This window comes from Pterocles gutturalis, unplaced genomic scaffold, assembly GCF_000699245.1.
Source record: "Pterocles gutturalis isolate BGI_N339 unplaced genomic scaffold, ASM69924v1 scaffold5975, whole genome shotgun sequence".
Lineage (NCBI taxonomy): Eukaryota > Metazoa > Chordata > Aves > Pterocliformes > Pteroclidae > Pterocles > Pterocles gutturalis.
In genome coordinates, this window is record NW_010145680.1 from 59666 (window position 1) to 82393 (window position 22728).

The following is a 22728-nucleotide window of genomic DNA, read 5'->3' on the forward strand; positions in this document are numbered from 1 at the left end:
TTTGGGAATCTCAGCTCAGTCCCCGGGGTGACAAGACGGATGGATTGCTGGGGACGGTACGAAAGGAGGGGATGGGAAGAGTACTGTGCTGTTGTGTGAACTGAGGGCAGGCTCCCGTCTCACGTACAGCGCATTTGAGCGTGCCGCGGTGTAACGGCATCGCCAGGGCCACTGGCAGGGACGAGACGCCACGAAAGGAAGATCTTTTTGCTTGATCCCATGTGGCCGTTCTTGGCACCTGCCCCTCTTCTGGTTTCCTCTTTCCTCTGCCGGCTGCCCACTGCCTGCTCTTCCCAGGGGTTTGCCTCAGCCGGACCCAGGAGTTCCGGACCTGCGGCTTTCATCCCAGCACCACACAGGTGTCAGGATGCTCTGCTGGCCCTCGGCTCTCCTCAACCCACAGCTCAAGCTGGAGCTGCCTTCCAGTTACGAGGCTTGTGAATCCATCACTCTGTGCTCACCTCTACCCTAAGAATCATTACTGCTTTGCTTTGGTTATATTCCTTCAATGGAATTTTTATTTTGGAAGAAATTCCACATCTCAGCCTTCCCAACTTACGCCTTACTTTACTCACCACAGTTCTTTCTGGTTCTTCCCAAGGAAAACTCTTCTTGCCCCAGCGGTACAGAACGGGTGAAGACACGTGTTACAGGACAACCCTCTGCCAGTGCCACGCTGGGGTGCGTGGTGCAGAGCCTTCTGCTTTCGGCCACGAACACACACTCGCACTCACCGGTTATCCAGGACTTCCAGCATCCTGCCCACGAGGACTCCAGAGCCTTCCCCAAGGTGCAAAAGCTCACCTGAAGCCCGTCACCGTCTGCGTGCACCTCGGGCCGTCACTCAGCACCCCATCAGCACCGGCTGGGTCTGCAGCGTTACTGCTTGGCACCGGGAAAGCTTCCTACCTTTTAACCCACCCAAGTAACTCTGCATCAGCAGCTGCCCACCTTTACCATCCCCCTCCCCTCCTATTCCACGTGCGGCTGTATCACCCAGCACAGGACGCCGTGTGACGGCTGCCAGCCCGCGTTTAGAGCTGGCTGTGGACCACCATGCTGTACAGGGGGCAGATTTACCGGCTCCCAGCCCCTTCCGAAGAACGGGTGTCCTATCTGCCACTTCCATTGCACTGTCTGGAAGCTGACCCGGTGAGCAATTGCATATTGAAATCACTCGGGTGAACACCAGCCAGTCCTAACATTACTCTCCCGATTTTGCTCCACGGATGCTCCAGTTCAGGGCAGTTCCTCCGACTATTCCCCTATAAAGACAGACAGACACCACTTGGGAATCTCCCGAGAACTCTCTGAAGTGAGCACCAGCACAGACAGCTTCCTCAGATTTTCTGCTATGGTCACATCCTCCTCTACACGCGGATCACCTACCCGCCCTACACATTTGCCGAGGTTTCCTTATTTTAACGGGTTTAGAGTCCCAATGGCTTTGCCTTTAGCAAACTGCCTCTCAAAAATCCCTCCATCCCGTCTGATTAACCCACCGCAATATCCTTTTTCCGCATCTGGACACAACTTCCCTTTTGTGAGGATGTACTTTAACCTCTGATGGATTATTTGGTTTTCACCAAGCCAGTATTCTACATTAGGATTTTAAAAAAATCTTTCTAATATGAGCTCTGCATTTACCATGGGCCACTAAAATGCTTCCAGGCCAGCTGTGAGCTTTTTACCCCTTTACTTCCTAATGAGCCTCCTCGTATTTATGTAGTTCCATTCCTCAAAGTCAGAAAAACCAGCCCCAAGCCCACGATAATGCTGTTTATGTCTTTTTTGCTCCTATGAGGATGTTAAATCTGAGTACTTACAGTTACGAGTACAAAGTGCTTTTACAACAGTTACATTTCCGAGAGCCCCCAAGGGCCCATGAAGAGTTATTTCCCCTTTTTCTGGCTCATTGCTCCATGCAAAAGGCACTCATGATTCCTACAACTTCACGCACTTGTGATATATATCCTGTCAACGGGCGGACAGATGAATCCTCGCATTGTTACAGCACGTTCTGCTCTTGCAGCCTCTGCCGTCTCCAAGTTTCACACCCTCCCATCCAACACTTCACCCGTTCTGTCTGGGCTCACCATCCCACCCCGGGCGCTCTCCACGCTGCAGCCAGCTCCTCGCTCGGCTCTGCAGCCCCCGCAGCCGCCTCGGCCACCGGCAGAGCCGCTCTGCCTTTCCTGTGAGCTGCACTCTCACTGCTGCATGGTCTCAACGGGTTTAGGGAACACCCCAGTACACCAACAGGTTCATCATAAATCGACATCCCGGTTCACATGGTTTATACACTCCTCCTCTTGCCTCTGGTCCTCACCTGCCGGCTCAGTCGTTCACGCTGCGCTCAGCTGGGCACTGACTGCTGTGCGCCCCTCTCTGCTGAACTTTACCAACTTCCACCCGACTGACGTTTCAGGAACGAAGCATTCAGACGATTCCATTTCCACAGCACGCACATCCTTCCAAACCTATCAAGTTTCTCCCCTGTTCCACTTTTAAAACTTTCATAACCTTTTATTAAGTGCCAAAAATCAGATTCCATTCGGATTTACACAGAGTCCATTCTTCCTGCTTAGCCTTTATTTATTCCAAAAGCTTCCCCAGTTTCTAATAACCTTAAACCCTCCTTCCCCTCTCCACCGCCTCTCCATGCTTTGAAAACGCTTCTCTGCCTGGTCTACCTATGGGACTGGAAACATTTCCCAAAAAAACTTAATAAAATCAGCATTATTTGTCCTGGCAAGCAGCTCGCTCATCTGCCCGTGGTGTGTAACCACGCTTCCCACCACCAGACCAGCTTTTTGAGCAGGCACCTTACAGAAGATTCAATGCCAGCAGCTGACGAAGAGACGGGTGATGCCACTGCTGACGTAACGCCTTCCCAATGTCAGGCTCTCTCTTCCCAGCACAGGGCACGGCAGCGCTGGAGCGGGGCCCCGTCCCACCGGCTCCACCTCAGTGCCCCTCAGCAGCCAGCCTGGCCTCGAGCTGCCTGAACCCCCCGCCACCTTCAGAAGCCGATGAAAAGGTGAATAATCCTGCACGCAAAACTGCAGGACACCTGGGAGCAAACACTGAGCTTCCCTCTTCTGCTGGTGCGCACTACGGATCTTGCTTCTTCAGAAATTTTTGTTTGTCCCCAACTTTCCGTATTCCTTATTTGGATACAACAGGCAAAGGTTTCCACTTCCACCCTCCAGCACACAGATCAGAGACATAAACCATCTGAGAGCTGAAAGCAGCCACAAAAATCTCAAAAAACCCAGGATTTGCAGACAGGGTCTAGGTAACTGCAGTATCACCGTGCAGTGATACAGGCAGCACATGAACTGGTACTGGCACGGGACTGGAACCCTCTCCTCTACCTAAACACACCCAGATTCCAGCAAAGGACCGCAAGTCTTGCGCTGTTCAACATTTCCCCTGCTCATTAACTCTTAGCACGGAGGAAGCACTGCCCAAATGCCTCCATTCTGAGTTTGCACTTGTGCCAGCGCTGTGGCTGAAGGGCTGCAGGGAGCACGGAGCCAGCTGCCCCACCATCCCCAGTTCCTCTGATGTGACACCGGATGGAACCCAGGACATGAAGAACTCCAGAGACTCTTGTGTGCCATGTCCTGGTTTCAGAGTACCTGTACAAAATCTGCGTTTGTAGGACCAGAACATAAAACTGCCGCTCCTGGTTCCTTCTGGCAATGCAGCTCTTGCAGCAGAAGCCTTGCAAACCAGACACAGAAAATTCCAAGTTACGACATCAAGTATCTCCTGGTGTTCACTCACCTGGCAACAGTCACCTAAACCCAGCTGATCAACCAGACAATGACCCCAACCGAGCACCACTTCTTCCGTGGATTGCAACCCACAGCACAGCCACCAGCACTGATCCCACAGCGCCAACCGCCCAGGTTTTGATTTATTCATTTATACTCAGAGCAGCCTTTTGCTTTTACATCAACTTAACAAAAGAAAAACAAACTTCCCAAATCCCAAACATAAATATTTTCAAGTATACATTAAGTTAAAGATGTATGAACACAACTTGCTGTGAGAACCAAACCCATCTGAAGAGTTCACCAGCACAAGGCAGAGGCTCGGCAGAGCCAGGAGAGCTACAGGGACACTGCCATCAGCAGGCTTTGCACAGGCACCACGCCGAAATTATCTCGTTTATTCACTGTATGGCTCACTCTCTTCTGAGGGCTTGACTATTGAAACTGAGTCAATTTCAGAAATCTGTAAATCAGAGCAGAACACTCTTTGTTTGCAATGTGGATGAGAACATGCTGAAGGTACCTGTGAGACACGGATTATTCTGCCGGCAAAGTTTTGAACTACGCACAACAGGTTATTTTTTGACAAACTCAACGTTAAGCCATTAAAAATAAAGAAACAAGCTTCGAAAACTCACTACAAATGACAAAACGCTGTAAAATATCTCACAATACTTAAAAAGCCTTTTTCCCAAGGCTGAAAAGGTGACACCCACCCTGCCCCAGAGCACTTCCAACGTTCCGTTTTCTCTGCACAGGACAGAACACAGATACCTACTTGAAGCGGACCTTCTCGTCCATATCCACGGGGGGCTCATGGGTGATGAGGTTGACCAGCTCCTCCATGCAGTGCTGCTGGCAGAGGAAGTCCAGCAGCTTGCGGTTCTGAGCCTTGCACTCCTGTAAGATGTCATCTTCATCCATCAGCTCGTGAAGTGTCACATCTTCCTTATCCAGCAGCTTGTCCACATGCGATGTCGTGTTCAAATCGAACTTCCAGAACATGTTGATGGGACACAACTAGCTGTAACACAAAAGAAGATGAGTTAATCTTCCATCTTTGCTATTGATTCCTCCTTTATTTCCCAATATTTCCCAATGTTCCAAGCAGAGCAGCTGAACAGAACTGCCAGCCAGCCTGTAAAAGTCAGTCATTTTCTTTACAGAATTTAACTAACTTTTTGCACCAGAAAACCGACATGACTTAGCTTACAGCTGTACAATGCAACAGCGGACACAATACACACACGAGCTAACCCGACCTAACCCCACCGAGCCCGTCCGCACACAGAGCGCTCTGCTGGGCGAGAGCCAGGGCTGTTCACAGGTTGGGAACCGCGCTGCCGCGCTAGGCGCAGCGTGCCTTAAAGGGGTTGGGGGTTTGCATTGCTTGTATTTCAGAGTCATCAGCCATAACTGCAGCAAGGAATGATCTATGTAAGTGGAAGAAAAGCCTCCAATGTATATACAACAGCAAGAGATAAACAGAGACAGACCACAACTGGAGAGCAGTAAAATAACCTGCCGGACGCGGCGAGCGATAACCACAGCCGCAAACCAGCGCTGAGCTGCTGGCAAATACAATCCTCATGGAACCCTACAACATGCTCTTAATCCCATCAACACCAGAAAGGCGTAACACGGGTGCTCTCTTGAGGGGCAGAAGGGTGTTTTTTAGTTTTGTACGTATAAAAGCGTGCATTTGTAAGACCCACAGCTGCATCGCTGGGTGCCGGCGGGACCGTGAAGCTCTCCGGGAGGAGCCGAGCCGACGCCGTCAGAAGGCACAGAGCACACCACGGGCTGCAGCCTTTACAGAAAGTTCCAAACTTCTGCACTCTAACCTTACCAGGGGAAAAAATACGGCTTAGAGAATAGAGGTTTATACCACCTAAAGGGTGCAGGGCTGGGCAGCTACGATCTGGTCTGTAGAACAACTCCCAAATTCTATCCTTGCCCATCCTAAACCAGACGGTGCTTAACAATCTCCACACTCTCGCCTCTGAACCGGGGCCTGAACGCTTCACTGCATCCTGGGGCTGGGGCTTACAGGAGTTTATGTTACAGAAGTGGCAAAACCATACCAGAAATCCAACCTAGAAACAGAAACTGAAGGAACGGGCTCCTTTTCCCATGTTATGGATCTCACGTCTTTGTAAATATTTGCTGAAAGGAAACCCTCCTCCCCAGCACCTTCCTTCCCAGGAAACTTCACGTGGACACTTATATCACCCCAACTAAACCAAAAACATTTGACAGAGTTCTCTGCCAAAGCGGTGAAGCTGAGGACTGCATGTAACGAAGTGACAAACCATTAAAGCCCGACGGGAGCGGGTGCCCAGACCCACAGAACCGCAGTACGTCACCTCTCCTCCGTGACCAAACCCTGCCCCAGCCGCACTTTTTGCCCCCTCCGAGTCTCCCTGGCAGCGCTGGGGGACCCCCCGCCCGAGCAGGGCTCCCTCAGAGCCGTGGCCATGGCTCTGACCGTCCCCCCGACGTCCCCTCTCTGGATCAGCCGCCCGTGGCAGGACCCTCGGTGTGTGCCCCGAGCCACACGCTGGGCTTCAGACGAGGCTTCACTACTGCCACGTACATCAGTAAGAACATTCCCCTTCAGACAGTTTTTGCTAAATATAGAGCACTGCACTCGGTATTACTCATGTTCATCCCACTCCTACCCCTAACACCTTCTTTCCTTTTCTGTTCCCCCGATTTTTCCCTGTGAGCTCTACTCATGTCCCAGTTAGCCTCCCCAGTACCCTTCAGCTGTTAGAGCAGTCACCAATTCTACCAAAATAACACCGTGTCCAGACTGTCCCTAAGAAACTCTGCCCGTGGTCTTCCTGTTGCTTAACATTTTCTAATTCTGCCCTTTTCCACCTCACCTCACGATCTGGCTAAATGACGGCGACTCCTCACCGAGCCGTGACCTCTCCCTGTCCTGCTCTGGCTATCGAACCAAACTCCTTCATCAGCTCCACAAAGACATTTCCCATTTCCTGAATTTCTTTTATTTAGAGTATCTGCTGCCAAAGAAAGAGCTGGGATCAGCTTGGCACAATTTAAAGGACTGATTTTCATTTGACTTTACACTGTCGTATCCTTCACCGCTCCCTACAGGGACTGGAGCAGCAGCAATTCTCCTCCTCCCCAGCAACACCAGCTCCTCATCAGCACACATCTGGGCTTCAAAAAGCAGCAAAGTCATTCGACCGTCTGAGCACCTGGCCCAGCCTTTCACTGCTGGCTCCTGTTCAGTGATTCAGACCCAATTCCTCCCCAGCACCGTCCCGTCCTGGCTCAAACCCCGCGGCTCTGCTGCACGGGCAGGAGCCTCACCCCGGGGAGGCACTGCTGGAGGGACAGGGCGAGGGAACGGGTCTGAGCTGGAAAAGGGGAGATGGAGATGAGATCTTGGGAAGAAATGTTTTCCTGTGCGGGGGGTGAGGCAGTGGCCCAGGCTGCCCAGAGAAGCTGTGGATGCCCCATCCCTGGAGGGGGTCAAGGCCAGGCTGTGTACAAGATGAGGCTTTGGGCAACCTGGGCTGGTGGGAGGTGTCCCTGCCCATGGCAGGGGGTGGCACTGGGTGGGCTTCAGGGTCCCTTCCCACCCAAACCATCCTGGGATTGTGTGACTCTATGAAAGGAAAAAAAAAGAGGTTTGTAAGGAAGGAGGAGCCACTTGACTCCTGGGTCCATACGCTGCGCAGAAGACCAGGTGTGAGGAGAGCACAGAGATGGCATCGTGCGGCATCGTGCGGCCGGCTACGGGGATCAAAGATGGTCTCAAAGAAACAATCACTAACGCTACAGAAAATAAGAGAAGAGCTGTTATTCCCCATCGACAAAGGTGATAAGCACGCCTCAAACAAGATAAACGTTCTGTGCAATGACATCGTTAAGCTAAAACTCATTTGCTAAAACAGTAAAATGGATGGGAGATGTCGATGTGCTGCATCCCCAGATTATTTGTACACAGGCATGTGATTTTTATACAAGAGGATCACAACGCTTTTTTTAACCTAACCCACATTACTATTTCCGCAGCAGCAGGAACACTTGCTCTAACCATTCATTTTGCTTTTTTCCAGCATCCAAAAATGTTACCACGCCTGATCCTCTGCCAGTTCCACTGCTTGCATAACTACAGCTGAGACAGAATTTTGAAATTATCCTTTTTTAAAAAAAAACCCAACAAACAGAAAACAATCCTTTTTTTCCTCCAGGAAGGTTTAGTGAAGAAGGGGGGCACTGCTCTCCAGGTACCACAGCTGGGTAATTAAAAGACAACCCAATCTGGTTAATTACATGTTTAAATATCTCGGTGCCTTCTATCTTTCACACTGAACCTCCAACTTAAGGGCTTACAGGATCTACTAAATGAAACATATTAAAAGAAACACTCATTTTTTATTAATTTTTACCAATTGAGTTACTGACATGCATTTGCTGCCCTATCTCTGTTCAAGGGTTCCTCACCCGGGCGTGCGTGTGGAAGGATCTCTAAGAAACAAATGATTCCCAGAGGAAATTTAGGGCATTTTTTTCTTGGAACAGCGCTGTTACCCAGGATATTTCATAACAAACTCTGTAGAGCTCCACTCAGCGCTTTGAGATCTGTCACAGATAACTCCTCTGTTTCACAGAGCCTCTTTCCACGTCAACACAATTCTTTCTTTTAATGTCTTTATCACAGAGATTAGAAGAAATCAAGAAAATCTTCACCAGTTTGTCATCTGTGACACAGCACTGCCGGCAGGACGGAGCCCTGCTGACTGCCCTGGTGTCGCCACACCACGGTGTAAAGGGAACATCTCAGCTAGGAGCCCTCAATCACCCAAACTCCAGCCTCCTTACAGCTCAGTCCTCCCGCAGCCCTCCTGGGCGCCCGCCTCCTCGCGGGCTTTGGGCTTTCGGCGTTTTGAGGCAGAGTGATGGGGAAGGACACGGTCCCGATCCCTGCAGGAACAGAGCCGAGACCCCGAGCGAGCATCACATCCAGAAAACCACTCTGTAGGTATGAACAGCCTTTTAAACATCGGGGTCAAGCGCTTCTCCCCCAAACAGCAGCATCCCATCCCTTGTAAAGCCACCTGCGGCTGGGGGCTCTGCTCGTGTCAGCCCGAGCTGGGTTACAGGGGAAAGCGGGGGCAAGGCGTCCAAACCAAACCCTCCCCAGGCTCTGCCCGGGGCCACCCACTGCTGCACCCCAACAGCCCGCCCAGCTGCCAGGTTCCCCAGTCTAGGCTGACCCCCATCTTTTGGGAACTAGCTCCCCTCCTCCAAAGGGACACACAAAGCGGCAGAGCGAAAAGCCGTTTTCCCCGGGAGCTGTTTACGGAACAGCGTTACAAGGGTAACTCAGCATCAGAGGAACCATGGAGAGCTGCTGCACCCAGCCGTCAGCGACCGCACACGCGCCCCAGGAATGGGATTTCTGAGCTAGGAGCAGACATCTGAATTTCCATCCTCCGTGACACTGCTGGGACAGTAACGCTGGCTGGCTCTATAGGGTGCTCGTTACAGGTATTTTTAACTAACTCTGCTTAGTTATAAATTCACCGAGTGAGAAGCTGACACAAAATGAAGAATGTTTGGATGCAGAGTTAACCTAAATCCATAGATATTCCACACCTCTATGTGGAATACCCAGGTAAATCTCGCTTTTCTAATCTAATCCCATTATAAATATATTTTCAAAACCTCTTCCACACCCAGCGGAAAGGCTGTCTGATCCCCAGGAGCCAGGCCGACCCGCTGTCCATAGGGAAGGCAGCCAGCTCTTTTCTCAGCACACAACAGGCAGATCCTCCTTCCAACCTTCTTCTTCAAACACAGCTTGAGAAGGGTTGCCGGGGAGTTTGGCCTCTGCGGGTCGGGGCTGGCAGGACGGGGTCTCTGGAAGACCCTGCTGCAACGCCCAGTGCCCTGGGACTGGTGCAGCTGGCACCGGCTGGGAAGGGAGGCTGCCTGCAGCGGCGACTCTCCCACTGCGCTGCCCAAAGCACGTGCAACACAAGGAGACTCTTCTGCCTCACCCTCACCCCAGCCAGAAAAAGCTCTTCCAGCTGCCGTGCTCTTGATGCAGCGAGTGGGATTTGGAAATGATCGTTCACGGCACATTGAAACCAACAGTTTGGCCAAAGCAGGTGCCCAGGCAGCCAAGGGAGGTTCTGTAATCCACGGAACGCCTCTGCAAGCTTGGACACAGAATGGCATCCCACAGAAAATACCCCAAGAGACACAGATGCCACTTAAGAACCAGCGGAACGAGCCACGGCCTGCAGGAGCCAGATGAACTGGGCTGGAGGCCACAAGCCAGGCACAAGAGAGACAACACGCTGCTGTACTGCCCTCCGCAGGGGCTGAACTACGGCGGCTCTGGAAGCAGAGACGTCCAGCAGAGGCTGAACGGGCAGCTCCTAGCGCCAGCCAACTCAGAGTCACAGAATGGTTTGGGTTGGAAGGGACCCTAAAGCCCATCCAGTGCCACCCCCTGCCATGGGCAGGGACACCTCCCACTAGCCCAGGTTGCCCAAAGCCTCATCCAGCCTGGCCTTGAACCCCTCCAGGGATGGGGCATCCACAGCTTCTCTGGGCACCCTGGGCCACTGCCTCACCCCCGCACAGGAAAACATTTCTTGAAGGAACCCATCTGTCCCATCGCGGGAGCAGCAGGACACGTACACACACACACCCCTACATAACCCACGGGCTGGTTTCAGTGCGTTATTTCTGCACAAAGCACACGCAGTCTTCTACAATACACAATGGAACTGGTGCAGCACATGAAAATATATTGAAAAAACACGGGTCAGAGGGCCACAAAAAAGCTCTGCACGATGAGAGTTAGCCCGCTAGGAATGCTCCATGTGGAGTTGTACCAGGAAACAAACCACTATGCCTATAACATAACAAAAAATGTTCATGATAACTTTAAAAAAAATCTGATGATCTAGAAGAGTACCTGCCCCATTTTCCTTAACCTGCCTCACTGGAGGTAAGCCATGAGAACTAACAAGGCACGTGTTCTCCAAGAGCTGTGGAGAGCTTCAAGTGGAGTCACCGTCCCTGGAGGGGTCGAGAACCGTGTGGATGTGGTGCTTGGGGATGTGGGTCAGTGGGTTGGGTGGGGTTGGGGTGACGGTTGGACTTGATGATCCTTGAGGTCTTTTCCCACCTTCATGATTTGATGATTCTATGTTTCTAAGCACCTGTAAGAAATGGGATCTCCCCATGAGGAACCTGAGCTACTGCGCAAACCTTCAGCAGCAGCAACCATCCAACTGCAGTTCATTTAACCAGGACCCACCAGAGGAACCAGGCACCAGAGCCACCCACCGACCGAAATCACGGCATCACCGTGGAGCGCCAGGAGCCCAGGACTAGCAAACCCTTTCCTCTGGCACTAGGATAGAAATCCACCTCCTTTCCAGACCTCAAAAAGCGCACTCCTCCTCCTTCCAAAATGTTGATAAGAAAAACCAGCTCCTGAGTAAGAGCAAATGGGCTAAGAGGAACCGAGAACGGCTGGAGAGCTGCTGAGTGTTCCGAGCCCAATAAACGGCAAATACAACATCTTCTTGTCATGCACAACATAGAAAGATTCAGCACCACCTCCTCTTTGTGCTGCCTTTAAGACACCTACTTAAGCTTGAGGAATTTCTAAATACTAAAACATTAAACACTAGAAATCACTGACACAAGGTACCGTACAGCAAACGAGGCAGACGAGAAGTCAGGAATATGAAAGAGTTCCCTGCTTTCTCTAGCATTTTGTGGCATTGCCCACCCCAATAAAGAAAAAAAATCAGGAAGTTAAATCAAATCAGGGGTATCTTAGGCATCTGATGGGGAAAAAAAAAAATAAATTGCACTTTTCTAGGACAAAAGTCCACAAAGTGGATGCTAACTGCCAACTTCAACCATTTCCAACTATCAAGCACCGAACAGAGTTCTGTTCTCCAGTTGCAGGCTCTGGCGGGCGCAGTTAATGCAATTTCCAAACAATCCAACGAAGCAGGGCTCTCCCAGGCCTGTTCACCCAGTGCCAACGGGAGGGCTCGCCGAAGCTGAAAGGCACCTTTCACTCCCTACTGCAAAAGCTGGTTTTGGAAAGGCGTAAGGAAGTGGGTAACAAGAGGTTAGGAACCAAAGCACACTCTGTTCACCCCCAGCAACTCAGCGACTGTCACAGCTGATGCTGCCCAGCTGTAACTGAACAAGGGCAAACGCCGAAGAGGCTCCATCCAGAGCCCGTGCCTCTTCCCCAATGGCTAAAGGCACTACTTGTCGGTCAGAGCAGGAGAAAGAACACCCCATCTATGCTGAACAATGGGGTGGTCTGCGTTGTTTCCCCTTGCAGAACTGCTGGATCTTCTCACAGAGCTCAGCTTCGTTTTCACGTCCTTCGTTCCTGTTGAGGAGGTCCCACTCCTCAGAACAGTAGGGTCTTAATGGCCTCTTGGTACCCCCAAAACCCACCAACAAGAAGAATATAATGACCGTGTTCAACACCCAACAAGCTACCCCATCCAAGCCACCTGTATCTGCCTGGTAGCAAAGAGGAGGGGACCCTCCAAAGGAGGGAAGCACAACGAGCCATCCCTCCATCAGCAAGAGTTTGAACTTTTTTCTCATGCTTCTGTTAGTGCGCTGTGATGCTCAGAGATGGGAAAGACCAGTTTAGCCAGGTGCACTTAGTTTAGTACGTACCTCTGGAGAAAGGCTGATGAATGCTTCTGCTCCAAAGGAAACACACTTTTCCACAACTTGGACTCTGCGTCTTACGCCTTGTTAATGCAGCATCATCTCATGGACAGCGTCAGCTCTCCAGATACAAAACGACAAAACAGCATCAAAATCTGCCAAGAGGACTCCAAACGTATTAACCTTTGATTGGGTCCCCAGTCGAGGGAAGGCTTGCCGTACAGCTCTAGCACATTCCAACAAGATCAGTTATCGGCATTTCTGATCAGAAAAGCAATGCAGTGTACCCACTCCGTTGCGTGATTTCACCTGCCTTCTTTCCCTGACAACTACCAACCTCCCATTCCTGGCACTAGTAATAATTACAAGACAGGCAGGAGCAGAAGAACTCCTTCATCAACAACAGATACAGAATTTCTGTCACCAGAGGTGCCCCCTCTTTTCCATCTCAGCCCCCCAGCACCGTCCTGCCCCGCGGAGCCGAGCACCTCACTGCTGGGGAGAGCTCCGGGTTTGGAGATGGGAGGTAGAACCTTCCCACGATGGGCTTCGTGTGGGTGGGTTTTGCCCCTTTTCTTAATAAGCGTGTCGTCTCGGCAGGTTGTGGGTTTGGACAGAAGATCCCTCCATTGTTCCTTTCTCCATCAAAGCAAGAAAGGGGTTTTGAGCAAAAAGCTCAGGAAGGTGTCGATGTGGTGCTTGGGGACATGGGTCAGTGGGTTGGGTGGGGTTGGGGTGACAGCTGGGCTTGATGATCCTTGAGGTCTTTTCCAACCTTCATGGTTCTATGATTCTACGATCAGGTCATCCTACTTCTCTTGCTTTTTCACTGGAGCTGCTGAACTATCTGACCTTCATCTCTAAGTGAAGACGACTTGGGCTTCAGGCCTTCAGCACTGTCTGAGCGGTCCTTTCCACAAAACCCAGAAAATTCTGGAGATACAGACAATGCTAAGACACATCAGAAAGCAGTATGGAGAAACATTTCTCTGAAGTTTAGAAAAGTCCACTATACAAACAAATACCAACTCGTTTGTGGTCACATAACAGGCACTACTGCCCTTCTGTCAGCCTCTCGGCATTGAAGGGTTTTTATTCTATGCCCAGAAAAGCGTTAGGGTATAGCACAGGGAGACTCCAACGGGCTGGAGTTTCAGGGTATAACAACAAGCGAGAAGGCCAAATGCAGGAGGGTCAGAAGCAGCAGCCTAGAGTGCTATAGGGATGAGAACATACTCAGGAGCTGGGTTTTGTAAGGATCTTTAATAGGAACAAAACCCTTCAGACTGTTCCACTTCAACAAACTGCCTTTCCTTAGGTCTGGACGACAAAGTAGCCTCTTCTGACCTGGACAGCAGTACAGGAGTTTCCATTTTGAAAGAGCTTTCCATTCTGAGGTTAAGAAAGAGGGAAAAGGCTGTCAAGCGAAAAATGCCCATTTTTCCCACAGAAGTTGTCATTATATAGTTGTTTTTGGTGGACTTTTGATTCAACCTTTGACACTGCTTGAAGAATGCCTCTACAATGCCAAAGCACCTTCTGGCCCTGCCCGAGCTGCCCTGCCAGCCTTTTGCAAGGTGTTTGCTTGCCCTACAGTGAAACTACCACCACCTTGCACCAGCTCACTCCCGAAACGCAGGCTGAGTGTTCCAGGCACTCTGGATCCATTTGTGTTGTTTCCTGCCCTCACCAGAGGCGTGAGAAGGGAAGGGAAGCACTCACTAACCCAGCAGGCGAGGAGCCAGCAGAACCCAAGCCTCAGCGCCCAGCACCAGCTCCTGGCTGCTGCCATCTCCCCCTCCTGTCAACCAAGAGGCTTTTATCATCTTCTTGAAATAAAGAAATCCCAACCAAAGAACTTTCTGTATTTCTCAGATTTTCTCAGAAAAAGCCCCAACAGCCTCACAAAGGCCTAAGACAGCACCGAGCTGCCTTGGGGACAGGGAAGCAACACGCGACGCCAGCCTCCACCAAGAAGAGCCCCCGCAGAGCAGGACCCGAGCACAGGGAGCAAGGCAAGAGGGATCTGCTGCTACGGTGCCCCAACCTTCTGCCACCATTTCTTCACAGATATCTGAGTCACCCCTGAACTCCTGTGTTCGGTAATTACCAGTGAACACATCCTACGAATACACCCACTCTTTTTAAACCCACTTGGGCTTGCAACCAAGCGCGTTCTCTGACCTTAAACCACACCAAAGTTTCAAACTGTTTGGAAAAGTACTTTTTAAAGCAGTTGGTTTGGATTCACCGAGTGTCATTCCTCCTCCCACCCATCCCGAGTTATAAACTACAACCACCTCCCATCCACTGTCTCCATGCCACCTCTCACAGACACGGGGCAGAACACAAACTGCTCACGCAGCACCAGCCAATTCTGCCATCCTCATCGCCTGTTAAAGCACAAGAAGGGAGTAACGCTCAAGCATAAAGACAATGGTGATCGCAAGGCTGGAGTGCAGTACAGAAATAATTTATCTGCCTACAGTGATGCCACTGTGTACACTGAAATCATCGCTTTATGTTAAAATGCTTTAAGAGGTACATGAGGAAGGCACTAGTTCAGGAGTTAGAAACTTCAAGCTGTATACACAGATGAATTAAAATAAAGATGCTCTGTAAGATGACTTCTAGGAAACATGAAATTGGAAAGGCGTAAGATAGTTTTTTCAGTACACAAGAAATTAGAGTTGAGTCTTAGCCTTTGTTTTAATCTGATCTCTGCCCTGAATTACTCAGCACCTTTATAAAACTTATTTAGAAACAAAAGGGTGCAAACAAAAAGGAGCCTTTGGTAAAGGGATAACTTCTTCTTCAAGGTGATGGGTAAGTTCCTGGGGTAAGCTCAAGGCAGTGAGCAGCCACATTAGTCCTTTTTGGACCAGAAGGAAATAGCACTCCAAACGAACGGGAATGTCCTCATGCTGCTGCCCACATTCAGCTATTTAGCTGTCACTCCTTCACCTAACCCCACGCTGCAAAAAACTCATTCCTCCCACCTACAACGGCTCAACTTATCCTCCCCATATTTAAGTTTCCAGTTCTGTGAAACTGGGGAAGTTCTGAGCTGCACGAGGATGCTGTAGGGATTAACAGCTGCAAACATCTTAAAATAAGCTTTCCGTAACAGGGTATTTCTTCACCAAGCTGTCAGCCCCCACCACCAGCCCAGCTTTATTTGTAGCTGCGGCAAAATTTGTTTGAGATACCAACAGGCTGCTTACAGCCATGTACACGGTCAAAACAATCCCTGAGACACAGCTGCTCGAGTTTCACTTTCCTTCCTTACACAACAAGTAAAAAGAGCTAAAGCAGAATATGAGAACATGAGGATAAACACGCGCGGGTCAAGGTTCACATTCTTGCTGCTCAAGATAACTCCTGCTACTTTCCTTTTAAAGCTGTTTCTAGCTCTTATATTTGGGGGAAAAAAATTTAAATTTCCTCATCAGAACTGCTGTAACGATGCTGGTCCAGTCCACAGGTTCTGTCCAGCAGTGGGAAGGGCGGCACCAAGCAGCACATCGCCTCCGCCCGGCCAAAGCAGACGCTGAAGCTCTCCCTGGCCCCAGGAGCCCAGACACTCCACAGGCTCAGAGGGTTTTGCACTGACTGCTCAATCCAGACATCTGCAGGGAAGCACAGAGCACAGGAACGTGGAAGGAGCTGACAGCAGGCCATCGAGCAATCCTGCCTCCCCGTCAGCCAGCTCGAACCATCCGTAAGGGACCCGAGCCCTTTGCTTTCCCAAGTGCTTTCATCAGCTGTGCAGCACCCACTGCCACCGACACTTCCTAATTGTCTCCAAATCCCATCGGACAATCCCTGCTATTCACACTTAGCTTTTGATTCAGGTTTTTTACAGATGCAAAAGAAACAATCCAAGCTGCTTCTCTTCCAGCAGTGAACTCAATGCCAGCGGCACAGCTGGCATCCAGCTGCGGGTGATTTCATCCGGGCAGCCACCTACGGAACAGCTTCTGCAAGATCACAGCTTGATTTGCATCCAAAAATCAAAATATATCAGGTATATTGTATATACTTATCAGGCATATATGTAAAAAACAAAATATATCAGGTGTATTTTCAGCCTTCATGCATAAATCACCTTTTCCCTGTCTTCTGCACCTGTAACACTGTAACACCAGAGCGTAAGCGAGAACTTTTACTGAAAGATGGGCTCTGACAAGCTGGGCTCTGACAAGCTGGGCTCGGCAGGAGCAAGCTGCAGGCTGCAAAACTAGTAGTAGGGAGAAAGAGCCTGACAACTCAGCACGTGTCCTGTGTCCTAGGACCAGTCATCTCTGGTGTCAAAATTCACAATTCAGTCCCCCGATTTGCTGCCTTTCTTTGGCTCTTGCTTGGAGTTGCAAAAATAAAGACTTTTTGGAAAGCCAGGTGTGCTCCAGCACGTGGAAGGAAGAAGCTGTGTCACTACAGGTTGCCACCAACAGGACGCTCCAACAAATCACCCCATTAAAAAAAGGAGAAATTTCATGGGGAGGCATTCTTGATCACGGGGTGCAGGGACAGGACGAGGGGGAACGGGTTTGAGCTGGAAGAGGGGAGATGGAGATGAGATCTTGGGAAGAAATGTTTTCCTGTGCGGGGGGTGAGGCAGTGGCCCAGGGTGCCCAGAGAAGCTGTGGATGCCCCATCCCTGGAGGGGTTCAAGGCCAGGCTGGATGAGGCTTTGGGCAACCTGGGCTGGTGGGAGGTGTCCCTGGAGTTATTTTTGCAGCTTTCTGTAAGCTCATCTTTAAACCCGGTCGGTAACAGCGCTCCCCCGTGAGCTGGGGCAGGACAGTTTTGTCACAGGAATGTTTGCTCTTTTCAGTGCTTTCAACTCCATAAAACATCCCTTTGTTCTCGTATTTTGTGGGCAAGAAATGAAGGTACACACCTCGGAGGCGGCAGGGTTTGTCAGTCTCATAGTTCTGCCCAGAAACAGGGAGATGAAACATTTCCTGCATTTTTCTGAACAAGTTCAACATCAGAACCTTTCCATTTCATTATGAACTAACTGTACGTCCTGGAAACTCGTACCACTGCACTAAAGCACTGGTACCTGCAGGTTTTCATCTAGATATCTACAAAAAGCACCTTTTTCCTGATGTCTGCCACGTCTCAGTACTTCAGCTTAGATCATCTGCGCCAACAGTACACTAGAAATGTTTTTTGCTTTTCCAGGCAGACATCTCAAAGCCCTTCAGGGTTGCCCACATTATTTCTGAACTGGAGTATCTGAACGAAAGGAAAAACCATCATGGTTTAAGGAAACAAGTTTTCCATAACGACACGCTGTCATTTTTGAAGATGAACTGCTTTCTGGGGAGCATTTCTCAATGGGACACATGTAGAATTAAACTGTCACTCAACCACCTGCTGGGTGCCACCAATACACGGTGGGAGCTGGTTTAACACCGAGACGGCAGCACGCGGAGGCTGCCAGCCAGACGCAGGAGCACACAAAGCGATCCCTGGCTGCGCACAGGTTCTGGGGTAGAGGTTTGAAAACATAAATTTAAAAAAAAAATTCCTCTTACTATGTTCGTTTCAAAGCAATCGCTACTTTTTGTCTTATGCCTTACCCAAGCAGTGTGAAAAGTCTCCTTTCTCCTCCGCGATGCCTTTTGTCTCCCTTCTGCTCATCCTTCCACTTACCAGTGATTCCCAACGACTGGCCTGGATTTTATTTTAGTTAACAACTGGGGAGGGGGAGAGGATATTTTTAAAGCCTTCACCCAAGTACCATTAATTCTGGCAGAAGGCCTCTAACTTTTCTAGAAAATGTCAGGATTCTGCAAAAATAAGAGGTGATTCAAATTCACCGACCGAAAGACGAGCAGTTCCACGTCTCACGAAACCCACAGCACCTTGCCACGCTTCCTCGGCTACCGTAAACAAACGCACTGCATCTCCTCCTGCCCCTGGACCTCCGGGCGAATTTTCGTCTCACCTACGATCTGAACTCCAGACGTGTGTTTCTCTGCCCAGGATCGCTGCCGCAGTCGTTCCGCAGTCACCAGCTGCCCGTGGGCACGCGTACAAACCCCGCAGCGATCTCCAGCCGTTCACCGTGCTCTCAGCACGCCAGGAGCAGGGAAAACGGAGACGGAGGGCAAGCCATCGCCACAGGCGACTCCTCTGGAAACTGGGAGGGAGCTACAAAGATTTACTGATTTTTTTTATTCAAGCCTATTTAAACCCATTCCTGATAAAATAAAACATTTAATATTTTCTTTCCACTTAGTTACTAAGTAGAAACACATGGAAATGCTGACAGAAGTACATTATCCTGCTTGTTTCCAGAAAGAAAGCATTTCTGAATACTTCTGATTTTCCTGTGACATCCTTTCTATTATAAAATTACAAAAGACAAACACAACCTTCAGCAGCTACGTCCCAGCTGAAGTCCCCCCAGGTCCCATTTAACTCAGGCTGCCTCTTTAGCCCCAACAGGCTTGGATTCCTGAAGTCAATGTTCAGATTAAGTCAATTTTATGATTTTTTTTTTCCCCTAAATTTTACTACAAGATCTTTATTTCATCTATAAGCATAAATCATTTTGAGCTTTGCTACACAAAGCAAAAGGAAAAAAAAAATCAAGATAATTCTCTCAACTTGCAGAATGTGAGAAAGCCTCAGAACACACCGATGGGTCAGCCGGTAACCCATCACCGGGACTAGCCGGCAGCCACCCAAGAGCTCCTCACCTTTAAAATGCAGCTACCGAACCACTAACTGCAGGGAATACAGCATCACTCGATTTAACCTGGAGAACTCAAAGGCTCAAACTAGCTTTTTAAACACACCATTACAAAATTTCAAAAACCCACAACGACAATACAGAGCTGGCCAAGGACAGTGTGACTGGCAGCTCATCTGAGCTCCCGGAGAAGTGTTTGCACGGGGTTCTCCAAGCAGCTTTAAAGAAAAGCTCACTCTCCTTTGTGAATCAGCAGCTGGCTCAAACATAAGAAATAAATCAAAAGCAAATAAAAAAAAAATAGAAAAAAGGCAGCAAGTAGGGTCCCAAAACAACCAGTGCTGCTCCATGTATTCATACCTGACCTCAGGAGAAAGGTAACAGTAAGGCAGCAATGTTTTCTAGTGATAGAAAAATTCCTTAGGTTAAACCTACCAAAGCTGCAGAATGATTTCACATTCACAAGGAGCCAGACAACGAAATCGCAGATTTAACTCCATGCTGACAACAGCAAAGTACTAATCATGGGAGAAACCCCTCCCCGAACGATGAGCTGCCGAGTTAACATCCCTCTGGTCAGGGACCTGCAGCCACTGGTATGTTCGGACAGAAGCGCCCAAATCTTGCTTATGGGCATACCAGGAAAATAAATCCTTGCAGGGTTTTATAAACATCACCAGCAGGGACTGGAGCAGCAGCTGCATCCCTTCCTAGGAATTTCTCTCGGAAAAAAGGACACGCAGGGGATAAGCAATCTACCCCTGTCCATATGTCTTGACTCGCAAATCCTTTCCTCTGGGCTCGGTTCCGTCTATCCCAGGAGCCTCCGGGACCAGTCTGCAGCATCCCCTGGCTCCTCCGGAAGTCTCCCGCTCTCACCAGTTCCGAAGGCAGGCTGTCCATCTGCACCTTGCTCATCCCAGAGTATCCCACGCTCTCTTCCTGTTGGACTTTCACACGCTCACACTCTTCTGCCTGCCCCATCCCACATGCCGGGAAGTTCTTCCCCCCAGTCTGGTCCCAGGAAGGAGCCTCCTCCTCCCCGTCCAGAGGGCTCTGCCTGACCCGAGTGCCGCAGCCGGGACAAAGCGAACCAGCAGCCCTCCTCAGCCATGCACGGCCAGCCTCTTGAAGAAACATGAGCAGAGCAGATCCTGCTTGTCACGGCCATTTGGACATGATCTCGGAACCACTGTTCAAGGATCCCAACACAGGGCAACAGACAAAGAGGTACAAGCAACGTCAGAAGTTATTACGAGAAAGAATACGCAAGCAAACAGAAGGCAGGGCATCATTTGTGTGTCTGCATCTCGGCCGCTGCTCCAGTGAGCTCCTCGCAGAAGAGCTCAAACAAGGACGGCCGGTCTGATTAGCTTCTCTTAAAAGAGCGAGCGGAACGAGACACAGCACAGCTCTGCAGAGAAGATGTACTAAACTGGACCTGATACACGAATACATCCCAGAAAAACAGCAGATACAGAGAAGGGCATGAACGTACTGAGGAGGTGAACAGAGTCATTTACAGCTTCCTACAAACCCACGAACACAGACACCTCACCAAGTTATCAAGCAGACAACTCCAATCCGGGCAGAACGAAACACCGATTGTGTTCTGCAGGGGAAGAAGAAACCCTGTGGAACTCACTGCCATAGATGGTTATGGAGTCCAAAAGCTCAACCGAGCTCAAAAACTCAGCTGGTTCCGCCAGTTCATAAAAACCAAGTTCATAAAAGACCCTCCAAGGCTTTACAGCCACTGCTGTTTCAGAAAAACCACTCACCTGGCTGACTGCCAGAAGTAGGGGTGCCTCCCCTGCTTTTATCCTACACTTCCCCAAGCGCAGCGTCAGCAGGAGCAGCTATCGGAGGGTCCTGAGCCAGCCGGACCTCGAGGATGGCTGCAGTTTGTCAGAAAGGGTTACGCTGCTATTTCCAACAATTGTTTTTTCATTTCCATATATCTCACTGGCATAGATAACTACAAATGTCTGGGTACCACGTGCTCTAGCTCCTAGATGGCTTCTGGAACAATTTGCACCAGTTTCTAGCCACCAGGTCTGCCTTGCAGCATCACTGATCAGCTCCATCCGCAGCACCATCTCTGCCCACAGCTCACCTAAAACCTGCACTTTCCTGTAACAAAACTCGGGCTCTCCTCCTTCTTTTAGGAGCTTTAAGAATGGCTTTAATTCATAACCTGTTCCCCCTCAGAAACCTTGCTGTATGTAAAATCTCTTGCCTTTGTAGCATGAAAAAAGCTTTTCCTAACGTAATTGCTGGCAGGAAAACGACCGGGTCAGCCTGCTGCACTGCCGGCTCCGGGAATGATCACAGCGGCTGCTCCCACTGGCAGCCCGTCCATCCTAATAAAAATCCTAAAGCAGGGAATCCCCAACCTAATTACGTGCTGCACAAGAGAGTAGTTCCCCTTGTTTGCTTTGAATTGCCGGCTTGGTAACTTTGCTGGATGCTTTGAATTTCTCACCTTACGAAAAGCCGTGAGTAATCGCTGCCTGTTCACTTTCACCGCCCCAATGACCAAACGTACGACGTCTCCTTTCCGTAGTGTTACTTCTTGGGAGAGCCACAAGCAGTTCCCAGAAGTATAGACAGCCACCAGAAAGAAAAAATAAGCTCCATCTTCTTCCCATCAATGATGTACACTCAATTAGAGCTCAGGTTTTGAGAAGCACTCACCAGTTAAACCTGGTTTTAGGGAGTAACCTGACCAGCACACCATGATCCAACAGCAGCAGAGGAACCGAGCTTCTCAGCTGTACGTAACCAGCTCTGAAACTCATCAGCAGGACTGTTCCGCTGACACTACAGATCCCCCTCAAACAGCTCCACGAATGAAGTGTCAAGAACAATCCCACGAGCAACCCCCAGAACACATACCACAGCGTTACAAAGCACGTGGTCGTTACTGAGCTCATCAACGAAAAGCAGGCGTCCATACCTTCAGCAGAAGTTACTTCAAACGTGAAATCTTCTCCACGGACAGAGAAACATTTGGGTTACAGTTCCTGGAATATACCCAGCTTCAGAGAATTATTTTCATCCAGTGTGAATTCTTTCTCAAGCTTCCTATCCTGGAAAATATTTTAAAAAGTTACTATTAACCAAAGGTAACCAAGGGACAAAGATTTCCCCCCCCCATAAACAAACTTCCACATAACCTTTCAGCCCAAAGAGAAATTTCAGCAAGACTGTAGGTGACCAATACTCTTTGCAAAGCCACCGCCACCACGTCAGACACACTCCCTTGGGCAGCACCGGGCAAACGCGAACCTTCGTACCGCGCCGGGACAGCCCAGGGGTTAACAGCCCCTTCCCCTCCGGAGCCCTCGGACTCCGCTCCCAGACCTGGACCTCATTCAAGAACACGTTTGTTTTCTTGACATCACTTCAAAAGCAAGTTATAGGTCGTCAAGGAAACCTAACGGTCATTTTCACTTGTTCCAGGAAGAATTGCAGCACCAACACACGTATTTCACGTTGGCCTGGGGCGCCCAGCACCCCCGG

General features: G+C 49.9%; 1 protein-coding gene across 1 annotated transcript in view; it reads right to left on the bottom strand.

Moving 5' to 3' along the window:
- Positions 1-22298, bottom strand: part of PPP6R2 (protein phosphatase 6, regulatory subunit 2) — a 72343-nt gene extending 50045 nt beyond the window's left edge. Inside the window, exons 1-2 of the mRNA XM_010085449.1 lie at positions 22163-22298; positions 4561-4806 (exon numbers count right to left, since the gene is read on the bottom strand). Coding sequence (XP_010083751.1) covers positions 4561-4787 — 227 coding nt within the window. The 5' untranslated portion in view covers positions 4788-4806; positions 22163-22298. The remainder of the gene's footprint in view (positions 1-4560; positions 4807-22162) is intronic.
- Positions 22299-22728: the final 430 nt, after the last annotated feature.